Here is a 27,082-nt window from a genome sequence, read left to right as displayed (position 1 = left end):
GAATTATGTCACACGAAGAGAGCACAGCCTTTTCCGCCCTGCCACGTGTGTATCGGTAACTCGCCGTGATCGTATAAGGGTCAGTACTTTGCGTTGTGGCCGTCCTGATGTACCCCGGTCTCCCGTGTGACAGGTGGGGATACTCGCCACTATACTAACGAGGAAGACATCGCTCTCTGCTTAGTGTGCAAAACACTTACTTGCAGCATTGTGGGTGCTGTGGTTTAAATGCTATTGGTTTGTGAACAGAATACCCCTATCCCAGTGCATTGTGCCACATTAAATAAAAGCAAGAGAAAAAGAGATTCAGAACACAAAGCTGTGTCAGTGTTCTGTGTAAAAAATCGGTTTGAACATCATGGGAGCTGTTTTTAATAAGCTGCTGAGTAAAGAATATTTTAATCTTCCTGCTGTCAGTAGTATTGTGAATATAGTTGACTCTTACCTGAATGAAAACAGGACATAAAGGAAGGGTTTCAGAATTCTGACAAAGCTTTATTCCCGTGCTTACAGTCTGAGTAATTGGAGACTGCGCTATTCTTTTGCCTATGGTCATATATGCGTTTTTTGCATGAAGCCGTATTGAACAGTATTTCTCGCGTTGTGAAGTTGTGTATACAGCGGTCCCCCAGGTTCCAGTTACTGCGTAATTACGCATCGATGAAAAACCGGAGGTTTAAAAAAAGATAATTAGCTCACTGATACTTTGATGTAGAGGCTGTGGAAATATCCACATGTCGTGGTCCTTAAAATGCATTTGGTTTGAAGGCGTTCTGTGCTTCTGTTGCGAAGATATGGACAAAAGAATATTCGTGCTTGGTCAAAAAAATATCATATAAATGAAAAAGTAAAGGCTGAGAAAGCATTCACAATGTGTTTTATACACAAGTATTCTCGCGATTCTTAGAGGTTTCGTGTAAACGCTACAGGCGTGGCAAAATCGTTTTCGAACTTCAAGTTAACTTTACCCCGGTAGATACAAATGGGTTGCACAACTTTGAACTAGCAAGTGGAAGAGGGCTAAGCCCCCTCTCTTTTAGCCCAGGTTCGATCTGTCTCCCAGAATCACTAGGGCGCACACACACACACACACCCGTGCCGTTGAAGTGTTCTGCTTCATTTCTAAGGGCGACTCAACATTCACTCCTACCCCGAGTGCAGAAAAGACAGCATCCACAGCAATAACAGCTCAGGTCTCTGCACAGGAGCTAAGCTGCCCTCATCTCCTCTGCTCTGCGGCTCCTGCGGAGTGGAGTCCTGCCTGGAGCCATGTTTGCAGCCGGCGGCTCCCCGCGCCCTGTCTGTGGGTCATGTCCAAGAGCTCCTGGGAGGAAGAGAGAGCCCTCCCACTCGGGGGCTTTTCCACGGTCTGTGTGAGGAGGGGTGGGTGTGTCCAGTAGCTTATCGAGCGGAAGCCTGGGGCGGCGGAGAGCTGTGATCGTGCAGACCTTGAGGTGTCACCTCTTAGTCTGCTTTCCCGCCCCCCCTCCGCCCAAGCTCTGCTCCAAAGTAGCCCGGCAACCCCTCACACCTGCACGTGTCACAACCTAAGGTGCGGTCATGAGACACCCATGGGGTGTCGTTCTGTTCTTGCTAATTGTTTCCTGCCCGTCGCAGGCAGGAGTCCATGCGAGGAAGATGCGCTGGACAGAGCTCAGAGGGCGCAGCTGGGTGGCTTTCCTTCTGAGTGACGTTCCTGCAACACTCTCCCGCTACTCTTGGTGCGCTCATGCCACAACACAGGAAGGCTGGAGCAGGTGGCTGTGGGCTTTGCGCACCGCCGAAATAGCTCAGTTGGGAGAGTGTTAGACTGAAGATCTATCCCTGGTTTGATCCCGGGTTTCGGCATTTTTTTCATCGCGCCCTTTGTTCCTCTCTCCAGCGCCCCCTGCCTAAAGTGACGCGTCCCTTTCTCAGCCCGAAACGCAAGCGAGACACCAGCAGCAGTCCCTGCAGGTTTCCGTAGTGTAGAGGCTATCACGTTCGCCTAACACGCGAAAGGTCCCCGGTTCGAGACCGGGTGGAAACAGCCTCGTTTTGCACGCTCCTGTACTTCACAGAGGTCTTGAGCGACCGGTCATTTGTTCCCAATGTATTTCCGGTGCCTTCGTGCACTCTTGTACCAAACGCACGTTCCTTCTGTACGCGGAGCCGATCATTTGCAATTGGGCTGTGCCGGCAAACCAGGACGAGCTCTGTCGGCTCAAAAGCAGCGCAGGACCTGCAAGAACAACAGAAAGATTAGCATCCAGCGGGGGCCTCTTAGTGAGCCCAAGAGCTCATCAAGAATCGGCTCCAGCAACAGGGCTGGGCGCATTGTTCCATTCTCCGCCCACTCTCGGTGTAAACAAGTCCCTCCTGGTCTCTGCTTGAAATGCACTTTCCTGCATTTGCTTTGGTGTAACTGGCTTCCCCTGCATGGGCGAATGTGAAGAAGATCCTTAGTAAGTCATTGAAGAAAACCGAGAAGAGGTCGGAGTGGCCTCTGTCGTTCATCAACGATCCAGTCAGGCAGTACTCCTCTGTAAAGCGCCGTTCGTTCACAATCGATTGGCTTTTTTTTGCCTTCATTCGTGCGAGTAGTAAAAGCAGACGCCCCTATTCTGCCGTGACCCGGATTCGAACCGGGGTTGTTGCGGCCACAACGCAAAGTACTGACCACTATACGATCACAGCAAGTTACCGAGACACACGCGGCAGGGCGGAAAGGGCTGTGCTCTCTTCGTGTGACATAATTCGGAAAAGTCCTGACGTTGCATTTCAACTGAGCCCCAGTATACATCGACCCTTCGACACTCTGAGTGACAACTCTCTTGCGTGTTTTCTCATATTTATGTAGTTTGCTTGCATGATGCCGGGAACAGCATGGTTGTTCGCTGCCATATAGTCTAGCGGTTAGGGTTCCTGGTTTTCACCCAGGCGGTTCGACTCGGTTTTGCCTCCTGCTTTCCAAAAGATCAGCACCGTGTACGAAAGAGCTGCATTAAAACTACTCGAACGTGCAAAACGTGCGAGAAGAGGGGGCGCTTGTTTCCAACCGAAACTTCTCGCGTGTGAGACGAGCTGATCATCGCTGTGTGAGGGTTACTCTGGTAGACAGGGCTGACCTTCGGCAATAGGATTTAGAGTCTCCAAGATGATATTTGCACTTTCTGGAGAGGCGATTTTCTCCACTTCAGTAGCCCGATTTCGTCGATTGCGTGGAGAGGGCTGTAGAATGTGGCGCCGCCTTTCCTGCTCCGTCCATGACAGGCGTGCTGGTCTCTGGAGAGAGAGCACGATCCATCAGCGCACTCCAATAAAGGCACTGGAAGCAGCTGAATCGCATTGGCGAAGCTCAGCGCTGGGCCGCTGGGCACGTCTTACCACCGTTTCCGTAGTGTAGTGGTTATCACGTTCGCCTCACACGCGAAAGGTCCCCGGTTCGAAACCGGGCGGAAACAGACATCTTTTGTCGCCAGGCACAAAAGGGGATTGGGGATTCGCCTAGCGCTGTGATCGAACAGACCCACTGGACCCACCTCTTAGTGTGGCGGGATCTGCACAGTGCATGTCACAGCGCATCCTGCTTTCACTTCAATGCGCGTCCTGATGTACCCCAGTCTCCCGCGTGACAGGTGGGGACAGGTGACAGGTCCTATACTAACGAGGAAGACATCGCTCTCTCCAACCCCCGGCATCGTGTCCCGACCCACCGTGCTGGAAGGCGACGCGTGCTGTGATCCCTTTAAGGAGCAGAAATGACAACCGAGGAGCCGAGAGATCATGTCAGCATTTCGCGTCTGAACGGAAAACACAAACGACCAACTCGGAATGACTTGCCTTTGACGCTTTTCAAAGTGTTCTTTGTGCACGACGACTGCGCCGCCTAGCAGATACAAAGGGGTTGTACAACTTTGAACTAGCAAATGGAAGAGGGCTAAGCCCCCTCTCTTTTAGCCCAGGTTCGATCTGTCTCCCAGAATCACCAGGGCGCACACACACACACACCCGTGCCGTTGAAGTGCTCTGCTTCATTTCTAAGGGCAACTCAACATTCACTCCTACCCCGAGTGCAGAAAAGACAGCATCCACAGCAACAACAGCTCAGGTCTCTGCACAGGAGCTAAGCTGCCCTCATCTCCTCTGCTCTGCGGCTCCTGCGGAGTGGAGTCCTGCCTGGAGCCGTGTTTGCAGGCGGCGGCTCCCCGCGCCCTGTCTGGGCGTCGTGTCCAAGAGCTCCTGGGAGGAAGAGCGAGCCCTCCCACTCGGGGGCTTTTCCACGGTCTGTGTGAGGAGGGGCGGGTGTGTCCAGTAGCTTATCGAGCGGAAGCCTGGGGCGGCGGAGAGCTGTGATCGTGCAGACCTTGAGGTGTCACCTCTTTGTCTGCTTTCCCGCCCCCCCTCCGCCCAAGCTCTGCTCCAAAGTAGCCCGGCAACCCCTCACACCTGCACGTGTCACAACCTAAGGTGCGGTCATGAGACACCCATGGGGTGTCGTTCTGTTCTTGCTAATTGTTTCCTGCCCGTCGCAGGCAGGAGTCCATGCGAGGAAGATGCGCTGGACAGAGCTCAGAGGGCGCAGCTGGGTGGCTTTCCTTCTGAGTGACGTTCCTGCAACACTCTCCCGCTACTCTTGGTGCGCTCATGCCACAACACAGGAAGGCTGGAGCAGGTGGCTGTGGGCTTTGCGCACTGCCGAAATAGCTCAGTTGGGAGAGCGTTAGACTGAAGATCTAAAGGTCCCTGGTTCGATCCCGGGTTTCGGCATTTTGTTTCATCGCGCCCTTTGTTCCTCTCTCCAGCGCCCCCTTCCTAAAGTGACGCGTCCCTTTCTCAGCCCGAAACGCAAGCGAGACACCAGCAGCAGTCCCTACAGGTTTCCGTAGTGTAGCGGCTATCACGTTTGCCTAACACGCGAAAGGTCCCCGGTTCGAGACCGGGCGGAAACAGCCTCGTTTTGCACGCTCCTGTACTTCACAGAGGTCTTGAGCGACCGGTCATTTGTTCCCAATGTATTTCCGGTGCCTTCGTGCACTCTTGTACCAAACGCACGTTCCTTCTGTACGCGGAGCCGATCATTTGCAATTGGGCTGTGCCGACAGACCAGGTCGAGCTCTGTCGGCTCAAAAGCAGCGCAGGACCTGCAAGAACAACAGAAAGATTAGCATCCAGCGGGGGCCTCTTAGTGAGCCCAAGAGCTCATCAAGAATCGGCTCCAGCAACAGGGCTGGGCGCATTGTTCCATTCTCCGCCCACTCTCGGTGTAAACAAGTCCCTCCTGGTCTCTGCTTGAAATGCACTTTCCTGCGTTTGCTTTGGTGTAACTGGCTTCCCCTGCATGGGCGAATGTGAAGAAGATCCTTAGTAAGTCATTGAAGAAAACCGAGAAGAGGTCGGAGTGGCCTCTGTCGTTCATCAACGATCCAGTCAGGCAGTACTCCTCTGTAAAGCGCCGTTCGTTCACGTCGATTGGCTTTTTTTTGCCTTCATTCGTGCGAGTAGTAAAAGCAGACGCCCCTATTCTGCCGTGACCCGGATTCGAACCGGGGTTGTTGCGGCCACAACGCAAAGTACTGACCACTATACGATCACAGCGAGTTACCGAGACACACGCGGCAGGGTGGAAAGGGCTGTGCTCTCTTCGTGTGACATAATTTGGAAAAGTCCTGACGTTGCATTTCAACTGAGCCCCAGTATACATCGACCCTTCGACACTCTGAGTGACAACTCTCTTGCGTGTTTTCTCATATTTATGTAGTTTGCTTGCATGATGCCGGTGAAGTGGAAATCTAATAAGTAAATTGATTCTTAAAAATGTAGAGAGCTTTGAAAAAATATATTGGTGCTTTTAGATAATATATTTCAAGGATGTAACTGCTGTGCTACAGTGCGCGCAGAATTTTAGAAAACAGTTCGTCAACAAAGTACACTGTTTAGGTTAGTTTAGAAGACAATGTACCAAAACAATATATGCTGTCTGGGTCATTAGAATTAGCTGAAAGTAACTGATAAGCTTTGAATAACAAATCTAGTTTTTCTTCTCTCGCTCTATGATGTAATCTGTTTTCTCCTAGAGAAAGGGCAAGTTTTAGAAGGGACCAAGTGCTGAACTTTTTTACAGCGCAACGTCTTATAAAAATGCAATGCAAATGCAATGTTGGGCATTATTGGACATTTCCCGGTGACCCTGACACGTGTTAAACACTCGCATTTCCTGCAAATATTAAAATGGTTAAGGTTTCGCTGAGAAATCCAATCGACTGAAGACAATATTTATATCGCAAAAGAACGCCGTCCCTGGGTGGACTCGAACCACCAACCTTTCGGTTAACAGCTGAACGCGCTAACCGATTGCGCCACAGAGACTGACTGGTAAGGTCATTTCTCGAATTACAAGTTTTGGGTTAAAAAAAATCTCTTCCCGTTTATTTTGCCAGCCTGTAATATTTCTTCTGCACTGATAACCAAGAATTGAATTTCATTTTTCGCAAGCTGTGTGAATTTCATCAAAAACAAGTTTTCCAGAAAGGAAATGAACACATGCATTTAACGAAATCAAGCCCTTTGTGAGTGCCCAAAATGGTACGTTCTGTACTACAAGATAGGAAGAAAGACACGGCTGGGATTTGAATCTCGGTTCTTTTGTTTAATAGAGAAGCGCTTTAACCAACTAGGCTACGGTGACAGGACAACCTTCACCTTTTACAGCCGCTTGGACACACCGCTCTGAGACATCTGCGTTCAGTAAGCGCTGAACCTGCGCTCAGAGCAAATTGCCTCTTTTACATAGCAGCCCCGACACTGAGAAACGAAGAGAACTGGCTTTTATCTGCCATTTTCATGTCCAATGCGTTTGACATCTCCCAAGGGCGACAGAGTTCTTTTGCGACACTATTTCTTCTTCTTTTTTATTTCTGTACGCTTTGATAAAAAACGAGAAATCGTGCAACGGAAAAATGTCTTTTTTTTCATAGAGAAAACGTGCACCAGGAAATGTTGTGTTGAGAAGAAATGATTTAACATGATACGTGACCTAATTTATCGGAGCAATTGCTCGACCAGCAAGATCTGGAGAGGTTGGAGAGTCTGGTGGATGTGATAATTATACGGTGTTGTGGAAGAAAACAGTCTTTCTTTGAATTCTCAGGCAATCGGAATTTCAGTGCGAAACATAAACCCCTTGTCTGATTTAAAGAGATTATATTTTAAAACTCATAAAAAATATGTTTCTCACTTTGAAATTTTAGACGGAGCGGTGCATTACTAGTAGCGGTGCTGAGCACACTATGGGGGAATTCAGGTCATGTGAAATGCCAGCAATTTAATAAACAACGCGTCTGATTTCGGATCATAAGATTGTAGGTTCGACTTCTACCTGGCTCGTGTAAATTTTATTCAAGCTCCTCAGTAATAGATGTATATTATGTAATGAACCGCACCTGAAAGCAAACGTTGGGTCTGTTTAATTGGTTTTACAGCATGAAATAGCAAATCGTTACAAAAAGCACCTGCTAATGTCCAATAGCGGGTTTTGTTTTCAAATTACGGTTTCAGGCTTCAGACACTTAAAAAAACACAAGTGTCCGGAAACTCATTAACTTTCAGGTTTGCTTGAACCTGTATTAAAAAAAGTTATCTGAAACTTCCGGGATTCCATTATCTGATGTAGCTGTCTCTAAAGTTGGACGTGATGTTAAGCAGATGTGAACTGTGCCTTTTCTCTTAAAAAAAAAAAACAAAGTTCTTTTTTCCCCTCCACTCCAATGCTGGAGACTGTAAGCCTGTGTGAGCTCCACACTGCGTGTCCTGTACTGCTCTATTTTGTTTTGATTATCTATGTGGTGTACAGATAGAACTCAACTGCATGGGGTGAATTCCGTGTTCAGGACCAGCAGAACCTGAAAAAGTAGCAGCTGACCTCGACTTGATTTGAACACGCAGCCTTCTGATCTGGAGTCAGGCGCGCTACCGTTGCGCCACGAAGTCACGGCTGTCAGTTCTGTTGAATTTCCCAAAGGAGACAAATCAGCTTCACAAAAAAAAAAATCTCCTGTGAAGAGCGCAGCTCTCCGAAGAGAGTCTCTTCTTCCCAGACCACATTTTATTCTTCTTGCGCAGCTCTTGTGCAGGTGTTGTTCTCAATTACAGATCCAGGAACACTGATCTTTTTTCTATTTTTTTTTTTAATTAAGTACCCCATGGTGCAACGGTAGCACGTCTGACTCTAAATCCCCAAGTTCATTTTCAAAGTATATCGGAGTCAACTGATACTGATCAGGTTCTGCTGCTACTGAACCCGCAGTCTTCACCTTAAGGTTCAATTCCTCAAGCCTTTTGACCTTATATGTCCATCCCTTCTCGTCAAAACTCGTATTTTCACAGAGTACCCTTCAGAAATCGCAGTATAGAATGAAAAAACTCCAGTAGATCTCGGCCGCTGTTGGTGATTTTCCTTTAAAAATAAATGAATCTCTGGAAATTTTACGGAGTGTATCACTTTCACTGAGACCGAGAAGTGTTAAGCTGTACATGAGTCTTTGTGGTTCGGTTGTTAACCAAAAGGGTGGTGGTTTGAGCCCTCCCAGGGACACTATGAGCCTTTTAATGTACACACCCGTCTCACTTTATCTCCACGGCCGGTCTTGTACCGCAATCAAATACAGAGCCCGTAGGAGGCAGTAAGCTCGCATATATAGCTCACTGTGTATATAATGAAGAAGCAGAGGTTAGTTTCTCATCTGCGCGTTACAGAGCCTTATGCAACTCGTACTGTACCAACAGCTAGGGTTTGATCCCTGCACGGGCTATTAGTTGAAAAGCCATTGTAAATGACGTGTAAGAGATTTATAGATACTGTAGATCAGTGGTTCTCAAACTGTGGTACGCGTACCGGCAGTGGTATGTGGAGTGCCACCAGGTGGTACGCCAAATGACCCTGGAACTGTGTAGTGTGCACTGAAAAATCGGGACGGGTTTTCATATTTTGTATTTTAATACTTGTCGAATACGCAGCCTACATACTACGATACAGTGCGTGCTAATACTTCAGTAGACACAAGAGATACTCTGTAATTCTATACCACTCTATAGGAATGCGTGCTACGGATGCAAGTGACCAATTGTATTTAAAAAAAGCTATTGTATCTCCAGCAAATAGGGAGAAAGGAGAATGTGCGTGATTTTGGAACAATGCCAACATTGTAAACACAGGAATGCATAGAAATACGTGCTATGAACGCAGGCAATCTTGTGAGCACACGAAAGCGTGATAGAAAAATATTTAAGAACTGTTCGAATTTGAGAAAAATAAACCGAGCGTCTCTGTGTTTCGCTCCCATGCACATGAAATAAAAACTTTAAATAAATACGGAAATAAAAACGGAAACGCGGAAAAAGCTTGCGGATTGCTAAAGCAGGTAAGCTACACTATTTTTGAAGAACCTTATTTACCGTTGGCAAAAGAGCTGACACGTATTATGTGTGGAAAAAAAGCTGCTAAACAGCTCGACCTGCTGCCCCCCTTCCCCTGAAAGACACAGTCATTCATAGAATTATTGAAATGAAGGATTATATCAAAAGTACACTGATAGAGCGCGTTAAGATGAGCAGATGTTTTTCACTGCAATTAGATGAGTCTGTAGTCGATTTGGCCAATTTGCTCGTTTACGTTAGATACGAGTTTGAGGGTATGTCCCATGAAGACTTTCTGTTCTGTAAACCGCTACCAACAGGAACTACAGGAGAGCACATATTTCAGCTTCAGAATGAATTTATCGAAGAGAACGACCTCGACTTGATAAAATGCATCTGAGTTTGTACAGACGGTGCTAGAGCAATGACAAGCCGACATAACGGTGCAGTTGCACGAATTAGAGAGGTTGCTCCAGAAATTAATGTACGCATTACAACATCCACCGCGAGACCTTTGCCGTCAAGAAAATGCCTGATGATTTAATATCTGTTAGACTCTGTTGTGAATTGTATCAAGGCTCGAAAAATTAATTCACATCTCCTTTGCTCAACTAAATAGGCTCACCACTCTCACTGAAATGGTGCTTTTTTATTAGTTGTTGTTAATGTTTTTTTTTCTGTAAAATACTTTGAGAAGCCACCTTTAAAGGCGCTATATCAAATAAAGTTCATTATTATAATATTTATTATATGTATGTGTGAGTATGTGCACGTACACTCATGTTGGTCATTGAGAATTTCTGGGGTTCCTATGAGATGATGACTTGTAGGTGGTACTTGGATGCTTTGGTTGGATTAGGGGTGGTACTTGGTCCAAAAAGTTTGAGAACCACTGCTGTAGATACTTTATTGATCCCATGAGGGAAATTAATAAAGCTTATCCAGCTGGCTTTTATGTTTCACACTAAATTGCGATCTTGAAACCAAAATAATTAGAAATATGGAACACAACCATTGTTCTCCAAGAAGGAAAGCTGTTTAACACTGACGTCACTCCTTTTTATTTAACCCAGATTGTGAAGACAACTCCACCCTATCAAAGGAAAATGTTGCACAAAAGTTGGAAAGCACACTCTGAATCCATCTGTACTGTATATTTGATTTCCGCGATCCGTTCAAGGCTGCTTGGTGCTTCGCAAGCAAGTCATGTTCAGGGAAGAAACTCATCTTAGAGAACTACTGGTGCATTTTCACTCATTGAATTTGATCTTTGTACTCTCTTTTCATTCTCCGCTATAATATTTCAAAATTACAATTCGGATTTCTTGGAAAACTTCACAGGCATTATTAAGTTAGGACTGTACAATTGTATTTTAATATCTTGGTATATTTACCTTCATTTTAATATGGATATAACCATAAATGTTGTACTTTTGTCGTACATTTTAACTGAGGACGCATGACGACTATTATACCTTGTGATACATGCAAGACATCTGTAAACGAAGATGTAATTAGTCGAATTGGCAATTAACAGAAAACCACAATTGTATAATATTATTTCTCTATGTCGATGATCAGTTGAAGGATTTGAAGAAACTATATATTATTCCTCGATATCGATGATCAGTTGAAGGATTTGAAGAAACAGCAGCGATAGCAGGTGATTTTGGTTTTGAACCCATCTTTACACCTCAATAATCCATTTGTCCTCGAAAAAAGAAAAGACAGGCATGTTTTGAGTCTCATAATGATCATCTTCTCGATCCAAAGAAACGTATAAATTCGATTCCTTCCGTAGTATTTGGGATTTTCTTACGAAGATCTCACGAAGTATTGCCAGGATCTATATTTAGCGTTCGGTAGCGATAACACTGCTGATATTGATATATGATGTATTGACAACTTTATCTGAAGCGAGAAGTCCTAGAACGCTGTCTATGAAGTGTTAGGATTCATACCAAGATATACTTTTTGTTTTCAACCCAAAATGCTGCTATTGCATTACACATTATATGAACATTACCAGTTTTGGTAGCTTCTCTGCATGATTTTTCAAAACTGAAACTAATTACAAAATTATTTAAGATCAACCATGACAAAAAAATTATAAATCAGGACTAATATTAATATCAACTGATGTTACTACAGAAAAAAAGATTTAACTGAAATATTAATAAGACTATGCAAGCCTAAAAAGTAGAACAATTCAATTTATATAACTTTTTTTTTTTAGAAATGGGCTCACACACCGGAAGACACTAACGTTTCTCTTCGTTAGAGTATGTGAATAACAGTTTAACCCAAAATATTTGGAGTCCAGAGGGAGGACTTGCTCGCTGAATGATCTGTCAAGAAATCCCTGGTGAGATTCAACAGGTGTTTTCTTCAACAGCCACTAAAAGTCTGATGACCTTCTCTGGATTTCCTGAATATGACGTAAAATTAGTTCAAATCATTTGGTAGTTAACACAACGAAATGCTTTGGAGGTACATTTAAAACAGCAGAGCAAGACTGTAGCACTTCGTGTGTGACTGAATTTAATTGTGTAAACCTGGCTCTCTATGAACACGAGCAAAGAGTTCTTACTCAACAGAAGATTGCGATGTGAGCACAATAATATAAGACATCTGGAGACGCCAGAGATTGAACTCAGGACTTCATACATGAAAAGCATGCACTCTACCACTGAGCTACATCCCCTATGGCATAGATGGTGGAACTGACTTAAAGATGTGCATATGTTTACTGACCACAATCCACCCTTCATGAATAATTGCAGTGAATAATTTATTTTTATATCCAGTCACATGGGCGACGGTGGTTGATTCTTCAATGGGGGAGTGCGTTTTTCTATCTCCTTACTCGACTGTCTTTCAATTATGTTTTCTTTGAAACCTTTTTGCATCTTTTAAGTGCTTGCAATTAAATTACGCATAGAAAAACAGCAGTACAGTTGATGTTCATGGACTGATGCACACAACTCCAGTGATAAAGCCCTTTTGTAAATATTGTAGAAGAATGTTAAAGGGCGAAACAACGCTCCAACCACGTGAATGGTAACAAGAAGGATCGTGTTCTTATTTAATATGTGCTTTTGAATTGCCTTGTCAATACACACAGGCTTTAGAGATGGACAAATAATTGAGTGAATCAAATTAGTTTTTGTTGGTCGTCTGTGTCTTCATAACTTTGTAGGTGAGAGAGAGGATTGCGAAAATGTGCAGGTGCTTCTCAGAAGTGCGTTGGTGGTATAGGTTCCTTCAAATAACTGAGCCAGTGCATCCCAAATCTTTTCAAGATGATCTGTGATCTGGTAACACATCTCCTGAAACTAACATTCGAGGTAGGAAGTGTGCTCTTAAACACCAAAACACTCAAAAAGGAAGAAGCAGATCTCTGTACACAAGACGGTAGTGCGATATTAGAATTTCAGAGTTCTTGACGGATTCAGGCTCCTTCTCAGAGGTCCTTGCTCGCCAAATAACTTTGCATCTGAGGAAGAGCACCACGGAAAAAACCCAACTCAACAAGAGAGCGCGTTGGTTGCTCTTGCTCTTAATGCAAGGAGCTGTTTTTTTTTCCTCGCAATAATAATTATTAACCAGAAACAGCAGCACAGGTAGGTCGCATTTGTGATTATGTCATTTCTCTGCTTCAGCAAGGTCAATAAAAGACTCTGAAAGTAGTAAAGCAAAACTGAACTCAAAATCATATTGGGAATTCTGAGCGATATCTCCATACAGGTAATCCAATAAGAACGTTGAAATATTTGAATATCATCTCTCTGTAGATTGCTCTGCTTTTTACCCAGAGTAAAACTATTGGATTGAAGGAATGCTAACCGCTGGGTTAAAATGTATAGTTGTTATTTGGAGAAATCTGTAAACTCGTGATCGACAGTGCTGATTATTTTCCGGAGACGGAGCACTGATGACCTATCCGTGCTAATTGATAAAGCTCACCCAGTGGATACTCTAGCAGAACGTCAAAGAACATTCACCTTTGTATCCAAAGAAACCACAGGAACAACATCAGGAAGCACAATCAATTCCCCTTTTAAATCTTTCCTGTAAGGTATGCTATGTGAATTCATGAAGTTAATCCTCTGATCTCTTTTGATCACGAACAAAGTACTTCTGATGGAGCGCTATGTTCAAAGATTTAATAAGCTTTACCCCTGCCAACGATTCGGCGTGAAGAATTAAAAGTTTCACAGACAAAAGCAGCTCACCACCACAGCCAATATTGAATGTACTGTACTTGCCGGTACACTATCATGTGCACTGCCTCAAAAGTGATCTTGGCAGATGTTGTTCCCTACATAAAGCTGAACGTGCCAAAGAGAATTTCTGTTGAGAAAACAAAATATTTTTTCTGCCTTGATGTTAAGCCTGTCTTTTAGAAAGTTTATCTCTTAACACCTCCTGCAGCCTAACAAAAAGCACTTTTACTGATCGTATTGCAGGTCTTAAAACATTAACATTTGGCAGCGGTGGGATTCGAACCCACGCCCCCAGAGAGACTGGAGCCTAAATCCAGCGCCTTAGACCGCTCGGCCACGCTACCTTCCTCCATGTCCATCTTCCTCACATTGCTGGCTTGGACTGGGGGGGCTTCAGCTCTTGTCGTCGGATCTAATGATATCATGACACGTGGAAGTGGCTGCACCTTCATCTTCCGAGATGCTTTCAATAGCACAAATGCTACTTTCACCTGCACAAACATAGCAATAACGAAGGAGGTGAGTTTCATCCTTTGTGCTGTTTGTAGGGGCGCAACTCTACGTCGATCTACTGACTTGAAGAGCAAAAATCAAAATCCTCTCCTACTACTATTGCTTTTTTCATAGTTTCTTCAAATCCTTCATTTGAACGTCGATTTTGAAGGATATTGATGATAATACCACATAAATTGTGGTTTTCTTGTGATCGCCAATTTTATTCAAATATCAGCCTTTTTTACAGTTCCTTGTGTGTTTCACAAGGTATAATAGCCCCCCTCGCATCCTCAGCTAACATATTTTAAAATTACAATAGCTTATACAGCATGCATGTTTACATTTATATTAAAATTAAAGTAAATATACAAGAATACATACAGTACTAACCCAATAATTCTTGTCAGGTTCTCCAACAAATCTGCGTTGTTATTTTAACATGTTTCAACTGAGGGTGCAAAAGGAGTATAAATGAATTTTCCTGCCAGCCATTCAAAGACCAAATTCCATGAGTGAACATTATTTTCTCAGAAGTTGCCGGCATTGGACTTTGCCGGTGGTATTGAATTATGTCCAAACTGTTGTAGTAGTTCCTTCTTGAAATTCGACACGTGCAAAGCACTCGTAATATCATAGGTGTTAAAGTTCGCTGAGTCTATTCGAGTCATGGTGTGTATCCCTGCCTATCATTGGGAGACAGGTAGCTTTTTTACACTCAGATTCCAATCTTCAATGCTTTGTGTGAGAGCTTACATAACTTTCATTTTCTCACATTTTCTGATGACTGTTCCAAAGGGGCACCCTGTCAATTCCGAATACTTTTCAAAAATCTGCCTGCATGTTTGATTATTGTCATTTCATTTAAAAAAAGTTAAATATTGATCATAACTAAAGAAAATAATGATCATGAACAAAAAAGGGATAAAGATGCGAGTCGATCTTGAATCACAGCTGGGTGACACGGGCTTCTGTTCTGATATGGTTGTATGAGAAACAGGAGGAATCGCCAATCTCCTATAGAACATGAGTTGAATCAGGAGTGAGACATTTCGTATACTCGTGCATATGTCAACGCCTGACCTACATCGTAAAACTAACATTAAGTTGTCAGAGACATTCATTTATATACAAACAAGAGACAGACCAAGTAATAATTCTACATTAGTTCAGGTGGGTAAACCTGAACTAACTAACTAACTAATAAACCTATTAATAATTCTACATTAACGTGTCCTACACTGATCAGACTAATTGACATGGTCTGATTCAGAGCCTGTGCAGTTCGTGCTAATTACAACAACGACAGTTCTGAACCCTCATCACCGAACTGAGCACAAGTTCAGCTGTTCTCCAGTTTTGTTACGCATGGTTTTTCATTGCAATTGAGTTCAGAGCTGGAGCTGATCTCCAGACAGTACAGTGTTTTGGGTAAATTGTCGACGCAGGAGGCTGCAGACAACTTACCCAAAGTGTTTTCTATAGCTTTCAGGTGCAGTTCATTTATATAAAAGAATGTAAGTGGTATAAACTCAACAAGCCAGATGGCAGTCGAACCTATAATTTTCTGACACGAGGCCTAACGCGTTATTCATTATGCCACTGACCCTGCTATTATAGTGTTAAAAAAACGCGTTTTCTACGTCTGTTTAAAAATCACTAAAAAAGACAAAGGGCTTGTGTGTTGCGCTAAAATTCCGCTTCATTTCGAATGCAAATAAAAACCGTTTTGTTCCGTGAAATCATACATTTGTCACATCCTTCATACTATACTTCTCTCTTGTATTAGTAAAGCATTTTGATTTAAACTGAACAATATATTGTAACGCAACAAGGGCTCAGGCGGGCGCCGTCGCCGCATTAGGTCGGCCCCCCACCGTCGGGGGCTCGAACCCGGGACTCCCATGTCTCTCTGCAGCGACCCAGCCCGGTGAGCTAAAGAGAGATCTCCCCACAACCCACGGGCTGTGGTCCTGCTATCACAGGGAAGGGCAGTGACGTCACCTGCTCTGGTACACCGGCTCTTACACAGTGCCTGTCGGCCGTAAGCGTTACACTATGAAAGGTTTCATCTATACACTTACACATAATAAGTATACGAATAAATACTCGGAAGAAGCCGCAGCTCAGGTATTAGAGAGATTTAAAATCGGATCGGAGGATTTAGAGTCCAGACTGCAAACCAACAGCTGACACAGGTCTTTTATAGAACTGTTTTGATTTCCTCTACTTTGTCCCCGTGACATCATTGTCCTGCTCGCAGCCGAGCCCGACACACGTCTGGTTTCTGTCGCTGGGCGCACACCCTGCGGTCCATGCGGGTCCTGATACCCCAGTACAATGACGGGGACGCTAAACTGTAAACAGGTGCCGTCCTTCGGCTGAGACGTAAAACCAAGGTCCTGACTCTCTGTGATCATTCAGGAGAATGGTGGTGGTGGCGGGGAGTCCCCATTACCTGTAAAGCGCATTGAGTGGAGTATCCAGAACAGCGCTATATAAGTGTAAGCAATAATGATTATTATTATTATGTAAAATGCAATAAAAAATAAAACAAAATATCAAACTTTGATTCAAAATAGATTAATATAAAACTGATAAAGCTAATGCTTTTTTCAGGGCTATATCTACTTTTTTTTTAAAAAAGCGAAGTCTGTCGCGACTGAAAGTTAGAGAAGGTATACCAGCGGGTGCCTTCATATCGTGAGCGTCAGTCTCGCCCGTAGCTGCGAGAAGGTTAAAAGCGCACAAGTGATTTGTCTTTCGTCAAAGTAACTGCCGGAGCAGTAAGATGCAGAGCACAATCCAGCAGCTGTAGACGATGTTCGGGGAAGAGCTAATTCTGTTTTCAGCACAGGGAGTGAGAATGAGCTCAGTCCGGCTCCCAGCAGAATCCATCCTGGTTTGGTTACAGTGAGTCTGAGGCTCTTTGGATCGTAACATAAAAAAAACAATTGCTCACATCGTGTGACTTCCACGACAGGAAGGAAAGATATCACTTAAAAAAATCAGAACTGAAGATTTGGATCCGGGGCCTCATACTTATAAAATTATTAAAATAATAAATATCAAAATATCAGATTGTGTTTCTGCAAAATTTCGTGCACAGTACGCCATTTTTATCTAAAACAGTCACAACGAGGGCTTTACACGCAGTCTGGGGTATTTTCCCCTTTTATATTTTTGCCACTTTATATCGAACCTGTTATACTCCCAGAAGTGCACAGTAGCTTGTACTTTTCACCGCTGGTATAAACAGATGTGTGCCGTGTTTGCCTTTGTAAGCATTTGTTTAAAAAATAAGTTCACAATACGATAAAAACACAGAAAGCACAAACTTTATAATACAACGATACAAAATCAATACCAAATCATTATGCCAATTAAGTAACTATCCTTTGAAAACAGAGAACACCTTTATATCTACAAAAAACTTGACATTTGTATGTATTTTTGAATTACAAAACAGACAGTGTAGTCCCTTAATTCAAAGATCAGATCTTGGCAAAAAAAAGACAATCAGACGTGGGCTGAATTCGGAACAGGAGCCTTTGCTTTGTCGATGATTGAGCTTTTGATCAATGTCTGAATAAAACAGAGTCGCTTTTTTAACTCTTTGATTAAATTACATGAAAAGCACCTTTCTTCGAGCCGGAATCAAACCAGCGACCTAAGGATTCCCTGTTGACTCCACTACAGTCCTCTACTCTACCAACTGAGCTATCGAAGAGATGCTGTAGCATTGCTCTCTGGCACATACTGCCCAATGAAGTAAAATGTGAAATGGGTGATTTAAATCCCACTTCGACATCAAGTTTCCAACTCGTTTCCTTAGTCTCATTTACCTTGAATTTAAGCCACGAACCAGGATTCTACTGTATAAACTTCCAGGGATATTACAAAATGTTTGATGGGGCATCAATCATTCCAGGTGGAAATTGATTCCTTTTTTTTCTCGAGGGATCATATTAAACATTTCATTAGTATCGAGAGGAGGATCACCAGTAGACACAAAACAAACAGTTTCTTTCTGTCTTTATTAGAAAGTAGCGATTGTGCTACATTAATAATATTTTCGTGGAAATAAAGAAGTTGTAAATTTTAAAAATTTATATTTGAATCGAAATGTGGTTTTGAGTTAAATATTAGCGTGTTCATGTAATTAGTTTGTGTTTGTCATTACTATATATATTGCCATGTTACTAGAATTTGTAACTGAAGTTTACTAGTTGTGTTTTTTATGATGATTTGACATTTGAATACAATATTGTATATAATGTATAATTTGAACTACATATTGTCCAGGTGTGAATAATTGTATATTTTAAGAATACATTTCTAAAACAAATCATTGGCTTTATTTACTAGTTTCTACACCTATAAAAATCTTTCTTTGATGTATAATAGACATCAAAGAAAGATGTCTATTATACATCAAAGATGAGCAGTGTGTGTCGTGTTCACAGCTGATAACTAGAAGATGTCTGGAAGAGGCAAAGGCGGAAAGGGACTCGGGAAAGGAGGTGCTAAGCGTCACCGTAAGGTTCTCCGCGACAACATCCAGGGAATCACCAAGCCCGCAATCCGCCGCCTGGCTCGCCGTGGGGGAGTGAAGCGGATCTCCAGGCTGAACTACGAGGAGACCCGCGGGGTGCTGAAGGTGTTCCTGGAGAACGTCACCTACACCGAGCACGCCAAGCACGCCAAGAGGAATACCGTCACTGCCATGGACGTGGTGTACGCGCTGAAGCGCCATGGCCGCACCCTGTACGGCTTCGGAGGCTAAACAGGAGCGGAGCTTCACTACTGGACCCCGACGTATAAACCCAAGTGACCCAGTGACATTTGTCACTGCTGAGGTTGTTTTATGGGTCTATTTTCTATACCGTGCTGATCAATTGGAAATCAAATTGCAAAAAAGACCCGTTCCCACACCTAAGGTCAAATATTAGGAATCAAAACTGCTAGAGTGTATGGAAGCACACAGCTTTATCAAGATTTCCAAGTGCAAGATCTTTTTATTCATAAAAGACCCTATTTATGTTGTATGAGAAATATTAATATTAATACAGAATCTTTTTTCACCAAATAAATGGGCTTCCTGACTTCAGAAAGCCTTCTAGACAAATACTAAAAGAGCAAAAATTCAATTTGGTAAATGAAATGAAAACACATACCCTACCAAACCTTGAGTACAGGCCATTCAGGATGATAATACAAAACCATTTATAATTCAACAAATAAAACCTGTCAACTGGTAATCACCACTTATCATAAAAAAATAAGTAGCAATACACAGTAGGGGACTCTTGGGTGCAAGTTAAATCCATGCAAGAAGGGGGTTTAGTGTTATATTTCCAAATCAGATATGCAAATGAGAGATCTGCCCCAGCCACTCCCAAAGCTCCCTTGGTCTGGAATGGAGCTGCTCCCCTCTTCTAGTTATTCACACTGGAGTTAGGTTACATATTAGCACATTTCATCTAACAGTTGCTGCAAAAACAAAAATGTAAACAAATGACCTGGAATGTGACCACACCTATTAGAATGTAGTTCAACAGATAACTTGTAAACCTTGTCATAAGATTTTTTTTGTTCTACAAAATATACTTTATTCCGCAAAAAAAAACATCTCAAAAGGAACATCTCACACATATTAGCACTCCATGTAATAAAAAACAACGGCGGAACGGAGATTGATTGTTCGTTATCAATCTTTGCAAGTGGGGGCGGATTTGCGCAATTAAGAGAGTCCCTCCAAACCTACCACTTGCTATTGTCCTTTAATCCCTGTATAGGGCCCAAAGTCCTTTCCAGCGCTCCCTCGCCGTGGGGAGACCCCATTTGGTGACGTGGTGCTTCGTCTTCCTCCTGAGGTCCGCCAGGATCCTCTCCTCCAGCTCCCTCGCCCCCCACTTTATGTTGTGCCGGATGAGAGTGTTCCTCGCCTTCCACAGTCCTTGTTTTGTGAGGGACAGCAGCAGCCCCCGCAGGTCCTGTGTCCCCTTGTCCAGTCCGGTGGGTGCCAGCCCCCAGCAGAATGTACTGGTAACTGAGCACTGCATCCGTTCCCAGGAGTTGCATAATGTTGTCCATTCTGCCCCACACTGCCTTGGCGAAGAGGCAGCTCCAGAACACGTGCTCCTGAGTCTCCTCGACAAAACACGCGTACCGGGGGCAATGCGGATTCCTGGAGATCGAGTGTCTGTAGAGGACCTTTCTGGTAGCCAGTCTCTTGTGTACAGCCATCCAGTTGAGGTCCTTCAGTTGGTTTCCAAGTTCTTTGGGCTGCGTCCTTTCCCAGACTTGTCTTTGTACAAGTCTCTGTGGTTGGTGCAGAGCTCTGGCTGTCTCGTGGCCTCGTACCTCCTGCTCCACTTGACAGCGCGGATGTAGAACTCCGGTCGCCTTCTGCCTTGGGCCCAGTGTTTGACCACTGGACCAAGTGCCTCATTGGGACGGAGAGCCACAGCCTGACAAAGTACTCGTACTTGTGGCCGATGGGCTCCCGCTGCGCCCGACAGAAGTTGCAGAAAAAGATGCAGTCGAGTTTCAGGGGGAAATGTGGGACATCTCGACCCCCTTTCTCGATCGGCTGACACATCCGGTTTCTCGTGATGTACTCGTACTTGCCGCCCCAGACGAAGCCAAAGATCATCCCTTGCAGCTCTCGTCTGAGTCTGTCCAGCAGCGGGTACACCGCAGACCCTGCATCGCATTCACCTTGGCGATCCTCTCGGTCCAGTTGATGGTCTCGTTGTCCTAGCTCTTGAAGGAAACCCCCAGTATTTTGAGAGGCTCCGTGCAGAGCTCGAGACCCTCCGGCTCCGTCGTCCTGTGCTTTCAGGGCCCGGAGAACTTCAGTTTGCTCTTTCGGCGGTTGAGCTTCGACCCCAAGGCTCTGGAGTATTGCTCCATGACCTGCAGGGCTCTTCTTAGCCCCCTGTCCGACCTCAGGAACAGCATCGTGTCGTCAGCGTGCTGGGAGATCTTCAGGGCTTCCCCCGCACCTCCCGGTATCTCCAGGCGGTTGATGACAGGGTCCCGTCTCACCGCCTCTGCTAGGGGCTCTGTGAAAAGAACATAGAGAAGGGGTGAAAGGGAGCAGCCTTGTCATACTCCGGATTCCTGGGGAATGAAATCCCCCAGGTTTCCTTTCACGTTGACTCTGCTGCCTATGTCAGAGTACAGTATATTAATCCAGTGGCTGAAACTCTCTCCGAAACCGAAGCGTTCCAGCACCCTAAACAGATAGCTATGGTTCACTCTGTCGAAGGCTTTCTCCTGGTCCAGTCATGGGCATATTCCGGTCCTCGCCCCAGGCGCTGGTGTCTCTGGTCAGCTGGAGGTTCCAGCTGACGGATCGCCCTTCCACCCACATGTCTGGTTGCTGTGGATGATGTGGGGAAGGGCGGTTCTCAGTCTGGCGGTCAGAAGCTTGGACGGGATCTTTACGTCCATGCAGAGCATCGTGATCGGCTTCCAGTTTTTGAGGTCGTCGGCATCTCCTCCCTTAAAGAGCAGGGAGATGACGCCCTTCCTCATGGTGTTTCCGAGTTTCCCCCGCGGAAGATCTCCTGCACCACTTCCACCAGATCTGCCACCAGGGTGTCCCAGAAGCATGTGTAGAATTTCTTGGGGAGTCCATCCGGTCCCGGCACCTTGCCATTCTCCATGGACAAGAGCGCAGCCTTCAGCTCCTCGGCCGTGATTGGACCCTCCAAGTCCTCCCTCACCTCCTCTGGTACTCGTGCCTTCAGCCCCTCCAGAAAAGCATCACCTGCCTTCACCTCTGTCTGCTTTTCTGAAAAGAGCTCCTTGTAGAAAGTGGTGGTCGCTTCTACCTTGTCACTCTCGTCCAGCACTTCCTCTCCATCTCCCCGTCTCAGGCTGTAGATCACCCTCTTTTTCTGGGCTTCTCGGACCTGATTGAAGAAATAAGAGGAACAGGTTTCATTATTTTCATAATGCTCCCTTTGTGCCTTGACCAGGAAAGCCTTGGCTTTCTTGGTGTGCAGCTTGCGGATCCTTTCCTTCAGGTCCCATGCCCAGGCTGAATTGAAGGCTCCTCCCCTGTTAGCCAAGCTGTACTCCTCCTCTAGTTGTTTCGGGAGTTGCGCAGCTTCCTTCTTCTCCCTGGCCACCTTCCGTCTGCAGTACGTCTGCGCCAGCGTTCGGGTCCTGTCCTTCATGAACTCCCACCATTCCACCACGGAGCTGTAGCCATCCTTCATGTCGACCCAGCTTGCGTAGTCTTTACTGAACAGTGCCCTGAAGTCGTCTTCCTCCAATATCTCCCGGTTCAGCTTCCAATACCGACGACCGAATGCCGGCAGGTTGGTGTTAGCCACCACTGTCACGCACTCATGGTCGGAATACCACTCCGGGGACACCGTCGCCGACTCCAGGGAGCAGGTCGTGTGCAGAAAGATGTAGTCCAAGGCGGCTGCACACTCCCCGGGAGTTTTTCCCGTCGTTAGGGCGGCACCGTCTGAAACCGTCTACCAGGGAGAACTGCTTGAGTAGCGACTCCAGCTCTGCTGAGCTAGCGTCGCTCCCCTTCTCCCGGTCGACTTTGAAGTCCCCGCCAAGCACCACCTGTCTGTTGGTGGTGCAGCAGCTGGCCAGGTCAGCAAACACTTCCTTCCGGAGAGAGGGTTCCATCGGAGCATAGACGTTAATTGCTCTCAATTTCTGCCCCCTCCAGTCGATGTCTGCGACCAGGATCCGGCCCTGCACCACCGAGAAGGAGGAAACCAGCGTCATCTCTGGGTTTCCGAGGAGGATTCCCACTCCGGAAGAATGGACCCCTCCTACGCTCCAGCAAGATTCTCCCTTCGTCCATTCCCTGCTGAATGTCAGCTTGTCGCTTTCATCCTTCAGGTGGACCTCCTGTAAGAAACAAACTGAGAAAGACTTTGAGGCCAGATCATGAAAGACTCCCCGTCTTTTCACCGGGTCTCTTAGCCCTCTCACGTTAGTTGTTAGAAAGATAAGTTTCACAGTCATGATTAAACAAGTGAAAGTTGAACCTCCTCTCTTTGTGCTTACAGTGGGGAAAACTTGGGATTCTACATCTGGGCACTGTTTAGCCTAGATGTAACTCCTCTTGTTTGGGTCCTGGGGGGAATATGCTGGGCTCCCTCCAGGTCTCGCTGGGGACTGAAAGGTAAACATGCTGGACAGGTCCAGCCCTACCATCAGTCCCGGCTCCAGGGCGGCTTCAAAGTAATCCTCGTCTTCCTTGAGGATACTCTCCACCACCATTTCGGGAAGGCTTTTTTCTTCCCTTTCTCCAGGAGTTTCGGGGACCTCCAGTTGCTCCTGGGCCTTGGGGGAGGGGGGCTCCACTTCCTGGGCTGCCTCTTCCTGTTGTCCCTGGGCCTCGGGGGAGGGGGTAACCTCTTCCTGGGCTGCCTTTTCCTGTTGTCCCTGGGCCTCGGGGGAGGGGGTAACCTCTTCCTGGGCTGCCTCCTCCTGTTGTCCGTGGGCCCTGGGGGGGGAGGGTTTCCATTTCCTGGGCTGCCTCCTCCGGTTGTTCCTGGGCCTCGGGGGAAGAAAGTTCCGTTTCCTCTAGGAGGAGGAAACAGTTCTCCCTTACCACTCTTTTCTTTTGTCCTTCTGAAGGTGGATCCTCTTTCCCTTCTTGCTGGGAGTTATCCAGGGCCCTTCCTCCGGTCAGCCATTTTGTCCGTTGTCCTGGCGGCCATCTTGAGGCACTGGTGCGGCTGGGGGTGTGGCCTTGGCAGTTTCGGTTCTCTGCGGGGGAGGTGCAGGTTCTTTGTTCTCACCTCTCTCCCTTTGTCTTGAGACCGGTTTCTGCCGGTCGGCTTCCACCACCTGCGCAAAGGAAGGTTTGCTTACCTTGCATTAGTGAAGGAGGTGTCCCTCGGCGCCGCATCCATCGCACTTTTTGGCTGCCCGGCAGGTTTTTGCCAGGTGCCCCTCTTTGTTACAGTTGTGACATCTGACGATGTCACACGTGTTCTCTTTGTGGCTGGACTGTCTGCACTTCTTGCAGACATCCGGCATCCTGGGGTAGTAAAGCTACCCCCTGTCGGCTCCGATGTTGAAGTGGGCCGGGGGGTGCTGGAAACCGTCTACGCCCTCTAGGTCCTCTTTCAGGAGGACTCGGTACAGGTGTTTGCTGTACCAGACGCCACAACTGTCCCTGATCTCCGTCGGTTTGTCCACCACAGTTACATACCTCCCTAGGTACGCTGTTACCAGTTCCATTGGTACGTAGGGGTTGTATGTGAGGACTGTGATGGTCCTCTGGTTTGTCTTCCTCATAGGCTCCGGCCTGAAATCAGAGAAGCCGGGGTGCTTACCTTTTTCATTTGATCATTTTCGTTGCCTTTTCATATGAGGCGTCCGTGGCCATGTAGGCCTCCATGTATCTCTCTGCCTTGTTGTCTTGCAGGCAGTAGAGATCTCCGGCCACCAACTGCAGGATCCCTCTTAGGAAGGTAATGAAAAAGGATTTCGCAGTTAGCATCGTCTCTGTTTTCTTGGTCCAGTGGAACCGGATCAGTGTCTTCTTGTCTGCCATCTGGAAAGGAGAAAAAAGAAAAAAGGAGAGAAAGAGAGAGAGCAAGGTCCTGTGGAGAGGAGGGTTTAGCTGCTAAAGGAGCAGTGAGGGAGCCCTGGCCTTTGTCCTTGTGGGCAAAGCCCAGCTAGGTGCAGGCGCAGGAGGAGAGAGAGAGAGGGAGAACATTGCTGCCGGATCCCTCCCAGCTCAGCTGCTGCTTGGCCTTAACCCCCTAGGCTCAACCTAGGGCGATACCAGCTCAAGCGCTCTTCAGGATCTTCGATCGCCTTCTAGAACTTTGGAAAGACAAGAACTGCGGGCATGCCACTTGAACTTGATCTTAGCCAAAAGGCCGATAAAATTGGATTCCAGCTCACTGGCCCTGCAAAACTTAGTTCAAGACTTTAAACTCTCAGACACATATAGATGTATATATCCCACAACAGCAGGATATACATGGTCAGGGAGGAATAGCAGCTCCAGAATTGACTATTGCTTTGTCTCAGAGAGAGAGTGAAAGTTGTTGGGGTCACTCTTCAGCCTGTCTTCTTCTCAGATCATCAGGCTTTAGGTACGCTGGGCAAACGTTCCGAGGTCAAATTCTTCCAGCACGGGGTACCTTTAAAGCGGAGACGACGGCACCGAAATTTTTTGGCGCGCCTTCTCTTTAAAGCCCTGGCCAAATATGAAGACAGTACGTACAGTTATAATTCAAACGGAATTAAAAACTACACATCCCAGTAACCATGGTGGTGCTTGTGATCATTGCGTTTAACCAACGAAACAGGGCGAAAAATCAGTCACATGACTTTGGGGCAGAGTTTCGAAAGCTTAACCTATCAGCAACAAAGCGAAATTTACACGATAGGCTACCTCAAACTGTCAGTTACACGACTGCGTATGTCGCTTAAGCCACTCCTATTTGGCATTTTAGTTATGGAGGCGAGAAGACGCCCCCCCCCCCCCTCTCTGGGTGCCTGATTTGCCGCCATCTTTAACCGCTTCGTGTCCAAATCGCAGTAGCTACGCATACGAAATAACGTTCATCCCAGCTACAAAACATATATATTTTTGTGGTAAGAGGGAGCAAAACATCAGTATTTACTGCTTTTAATTAGTGTACGATTTATAGTTGAAATCTGAGCCTAAATATAAAGTTAAAATCTCGACAAAGCAATGTAGGAAATACAGAGAAAATAAATCCTTTCTGACATCTAAAATCAGTTTCGATCAAGGTCTCTAAAACAAACAAGAAAAGAGGATTTTCGGAGGGCAATTACGCTGTATTTATAGAGAATCAGTGATTTATGAGCAATCTAATTTCTTGTTCGTTTAAAACAGTGAAATGTCAGCTGCAAAAGATCGCACCAGAAACAGCACTCTCTCTGCCTGTCATAGACGTTCAGGAAAGGCTGAATGAAGTCATGGTGATCAATAATAACAGTTGTAGGACAAGAAACAAAAGATAGTGAAAACTTAAGATTTTTAAGGCTAAAACTCAAATTCATTCTACAAATTAAGGCAAATGAAAATTCAGGACGTGAAAGTGCTAGAGGTGTAAAAAAATACAAAAATGCACATGAGCAAAACGTTTTAGAAATGGAGCAAACAGAATAAAAGCCATGCCTATAGTGCAGAAGAGGGATGCAGGAACACTTGCTTAGATATACAGAAAAATCACAAAAAGGTGTATGTTACAAAAGAACATGTAAACATGTACATCAATTTCCCTTCGCGATCAATAGTCTTATCTATAAACATGAAACAGAGTGAGGAATCAGAAATTAGCATGCATAAAAAACAGCAATTCTGTCAGTGAGCCCTAAATGAATTAATAGCAACTATGGTTTCATGGAGGGCTTCTCAGATAGTTGGGCATTTAGGTAAACTGCCAGGTGAAAGGACTTGTAAACATATTTTGTTAAAGCAAGTCAGTTTTTTCCGCAACACATAAAAGACATTTTTCCAAGAAAGTTTAGCCTTTGTCACTAATGAAACCACTAAATAAAGACATAAATATAGAAATCTTAAGATTTGTTTTATTTAATGTTGGTAGCAGGATGAACTGTCAGGTTGAGCTAAGTGTATATTTTGTCGCAGAGTTGCTATAAGATGTTAACAGTGAAAAGGGTATTTAGAAATGAGTTATTTCAAGATGAAAATTTTCAGAATAATTGCAAATCTAGCAGGATAGAGAAAGCACAGAAAACTGGCAGTTAGATTGATCAGATTAGTATGAAAAGTCATTTAGCAAAGGGAATGAGAAGAGTGACAAACTAGTATACTTTAGATCTTTTTTTCTGAACCAGGGAAAATCTGATCATGTTTCCCTATAACAATAATAAAAAAACTTTATTTTATATATTACCATTAAAGGTGGCATCTCAAAGCAATACAGTAGATGTAAAAACAGATAAAAGGACCTCAGATTACAAAGTAA

General features: G+C 45.2%; 1 protein-coding gene and 11 non-coding genes across 12 annotated transcripts; 5 read left to right on the top strand and 7 right to left on the bottom strand.

Moving 5' to 3' along the window:
- The first annotated feature begins 1,956 nt into the window (after positions 1-1,956).
- trnav-aac (transfer RNA valine (anticodon AAC)) lies at positions 1,957-2,029 on the top strand. The gene has a single exon. It is a non-coding gene; the product is annotated as a tRNA-Val (tRNA).
- Positions 2,030-2,604: 575 nt separating this feature from the next.
- On the bottom strand, positions 2,605-2,676 carry trnah-gug (transfer RNA histidin (anticodon GUG)). The gene has a single exon. It is a non-coding gene; the product is annotated as a tRNA-His (tRNA).
- A 694-nt stretch (positions 2,677-3,370) lies between these two features.
- On the top strand, positions 3,371-3,443 carry trnav-cac (transfer RNA valine (anticodon CAC)). The gene has a single exon. It is a non-coding gene; the product is annotated as a tRNA-Val (tRNA).
- A 1,233-nt stretch (positions 3,444-4,676) lies between these two features.
- On the top strand, positions 4,677-4,749 carry trnaf-gaa (transfer RNA phenylalanine (anticodon GAA)). Its single transcript has one exon. It is a non-coding gene; the product is annotated as a tRNA-Phe (tRNA).
- Positions 4,750-4,858: 109 nt separating this feature from the next.
- Positions 4,859-4,931, top strand: trnav-aac (transfer RNA valine (anticodon AAC)). The gene has a single exon. It is a non-coding gene; the product is annotated as a tRNA-Val (tRNA).
- Positions 4,932-5,505: 574 nt separating this feature from the next.
- On the bottom strand, positions 5,506-5,577 carry trnah-gug (transfer RNA histidin (anticodon GUG)). The gene has a single exon. It is a non-coding gene; the product is annotated as a tRNA-His (tRNA).
- Positions 5,578-6,274: 697 nt separating this feature from the next.
- Positions 6,275-6,348, bottom strand: trnan-guu (transfer RNA asparagine (anticodon GUU)). Its single transcript has one exon. It is a non-coding gene; the product is annotated as a tRNA-Asn (tRNA).
- Positions 6,349-7,896: 1,548 nt separating this feature from the next.
- On the bottom strand, positions 7,897-7,968 carry trnaw-cca (transfer RNA tryptophan (anticodon CCA)). The gene has a single exon. It is a non-coding gene; the product is annotated as a tRNA-Trp (tRNA).
- Positions 7,969-13,881: 5,913 nt separating this feature from the next.
- trnal-uag (transfer RNA leucine (anticodon UAG)) lies at positions 13,882-13,963 on the bottom strand. Its single transcript has one exon. It is a non-coding gene; the product is annotated as a tRNA-Leu (tRNA).
- A 3,790-nt stretch (positions 13,964-17,753) lies between these two features.
- On the bottom strand, positions 17,754-17,841 carry trnay-gua (transfer RNA tyrosine (anticodon GUA)). Its single transcript is given in 2 exon segments — positions 17,754-17,789; positions 17,805-17,841. It is a non-coding gene; the product is annotated as a tRNA-Tyr (tRNA).
- Positions 17,842-18,591: 750 nt separating this feature from the next.
- Positions 18,592-18,897, top strand: LOC138242994 (histone H4-like). The gene has a single exon (XM_069198499.1). The coding sequence runs from the start codon at positions 18,592-18,594 to the stop codon at positions 18,895-18,897; it is 306 nt and encodes a 101-aa protein (XP_069054600.1).
- Positions 18,898-19,203: 306 nt separating this feature from the next.
- LOC138243794 (U7 small nuclear RNA) lies at positions 19,204-19,259 on the bottom strand. Its single transcript, XR_011192412.1, has one exon. It is a non-coding gene; the product is annotated as a U7 small nuclear RNA (small nuclear RNA).
- Between the last annotated feature and the right edge of the window lie 7,823 nt (positions 19,260-27,082).

The sequence above is a fragment of the Lepisosteus oculatus genome, chromosome 14 (genome assembly GCF_040954835.1).
Source record: "Lepisosteus oculatus isolate fLepOcu1 chromosome 14, fLepOcu1.hap2, whole genome shotgun sequence".
In the NCBI taxonomy this organism is placed as follows: domain Eukaryota; kingdom Metazoa; phylum Chordata; class Actinopteri; order Semionotiformes; family Lepisosteidae; genus Lepisosteus; species Lepisosteus oculatus.
Note: the sequence above shows the minus strand (reverse complement) of the source record. Positions and strands in the feature narration are given on the sequence as shown.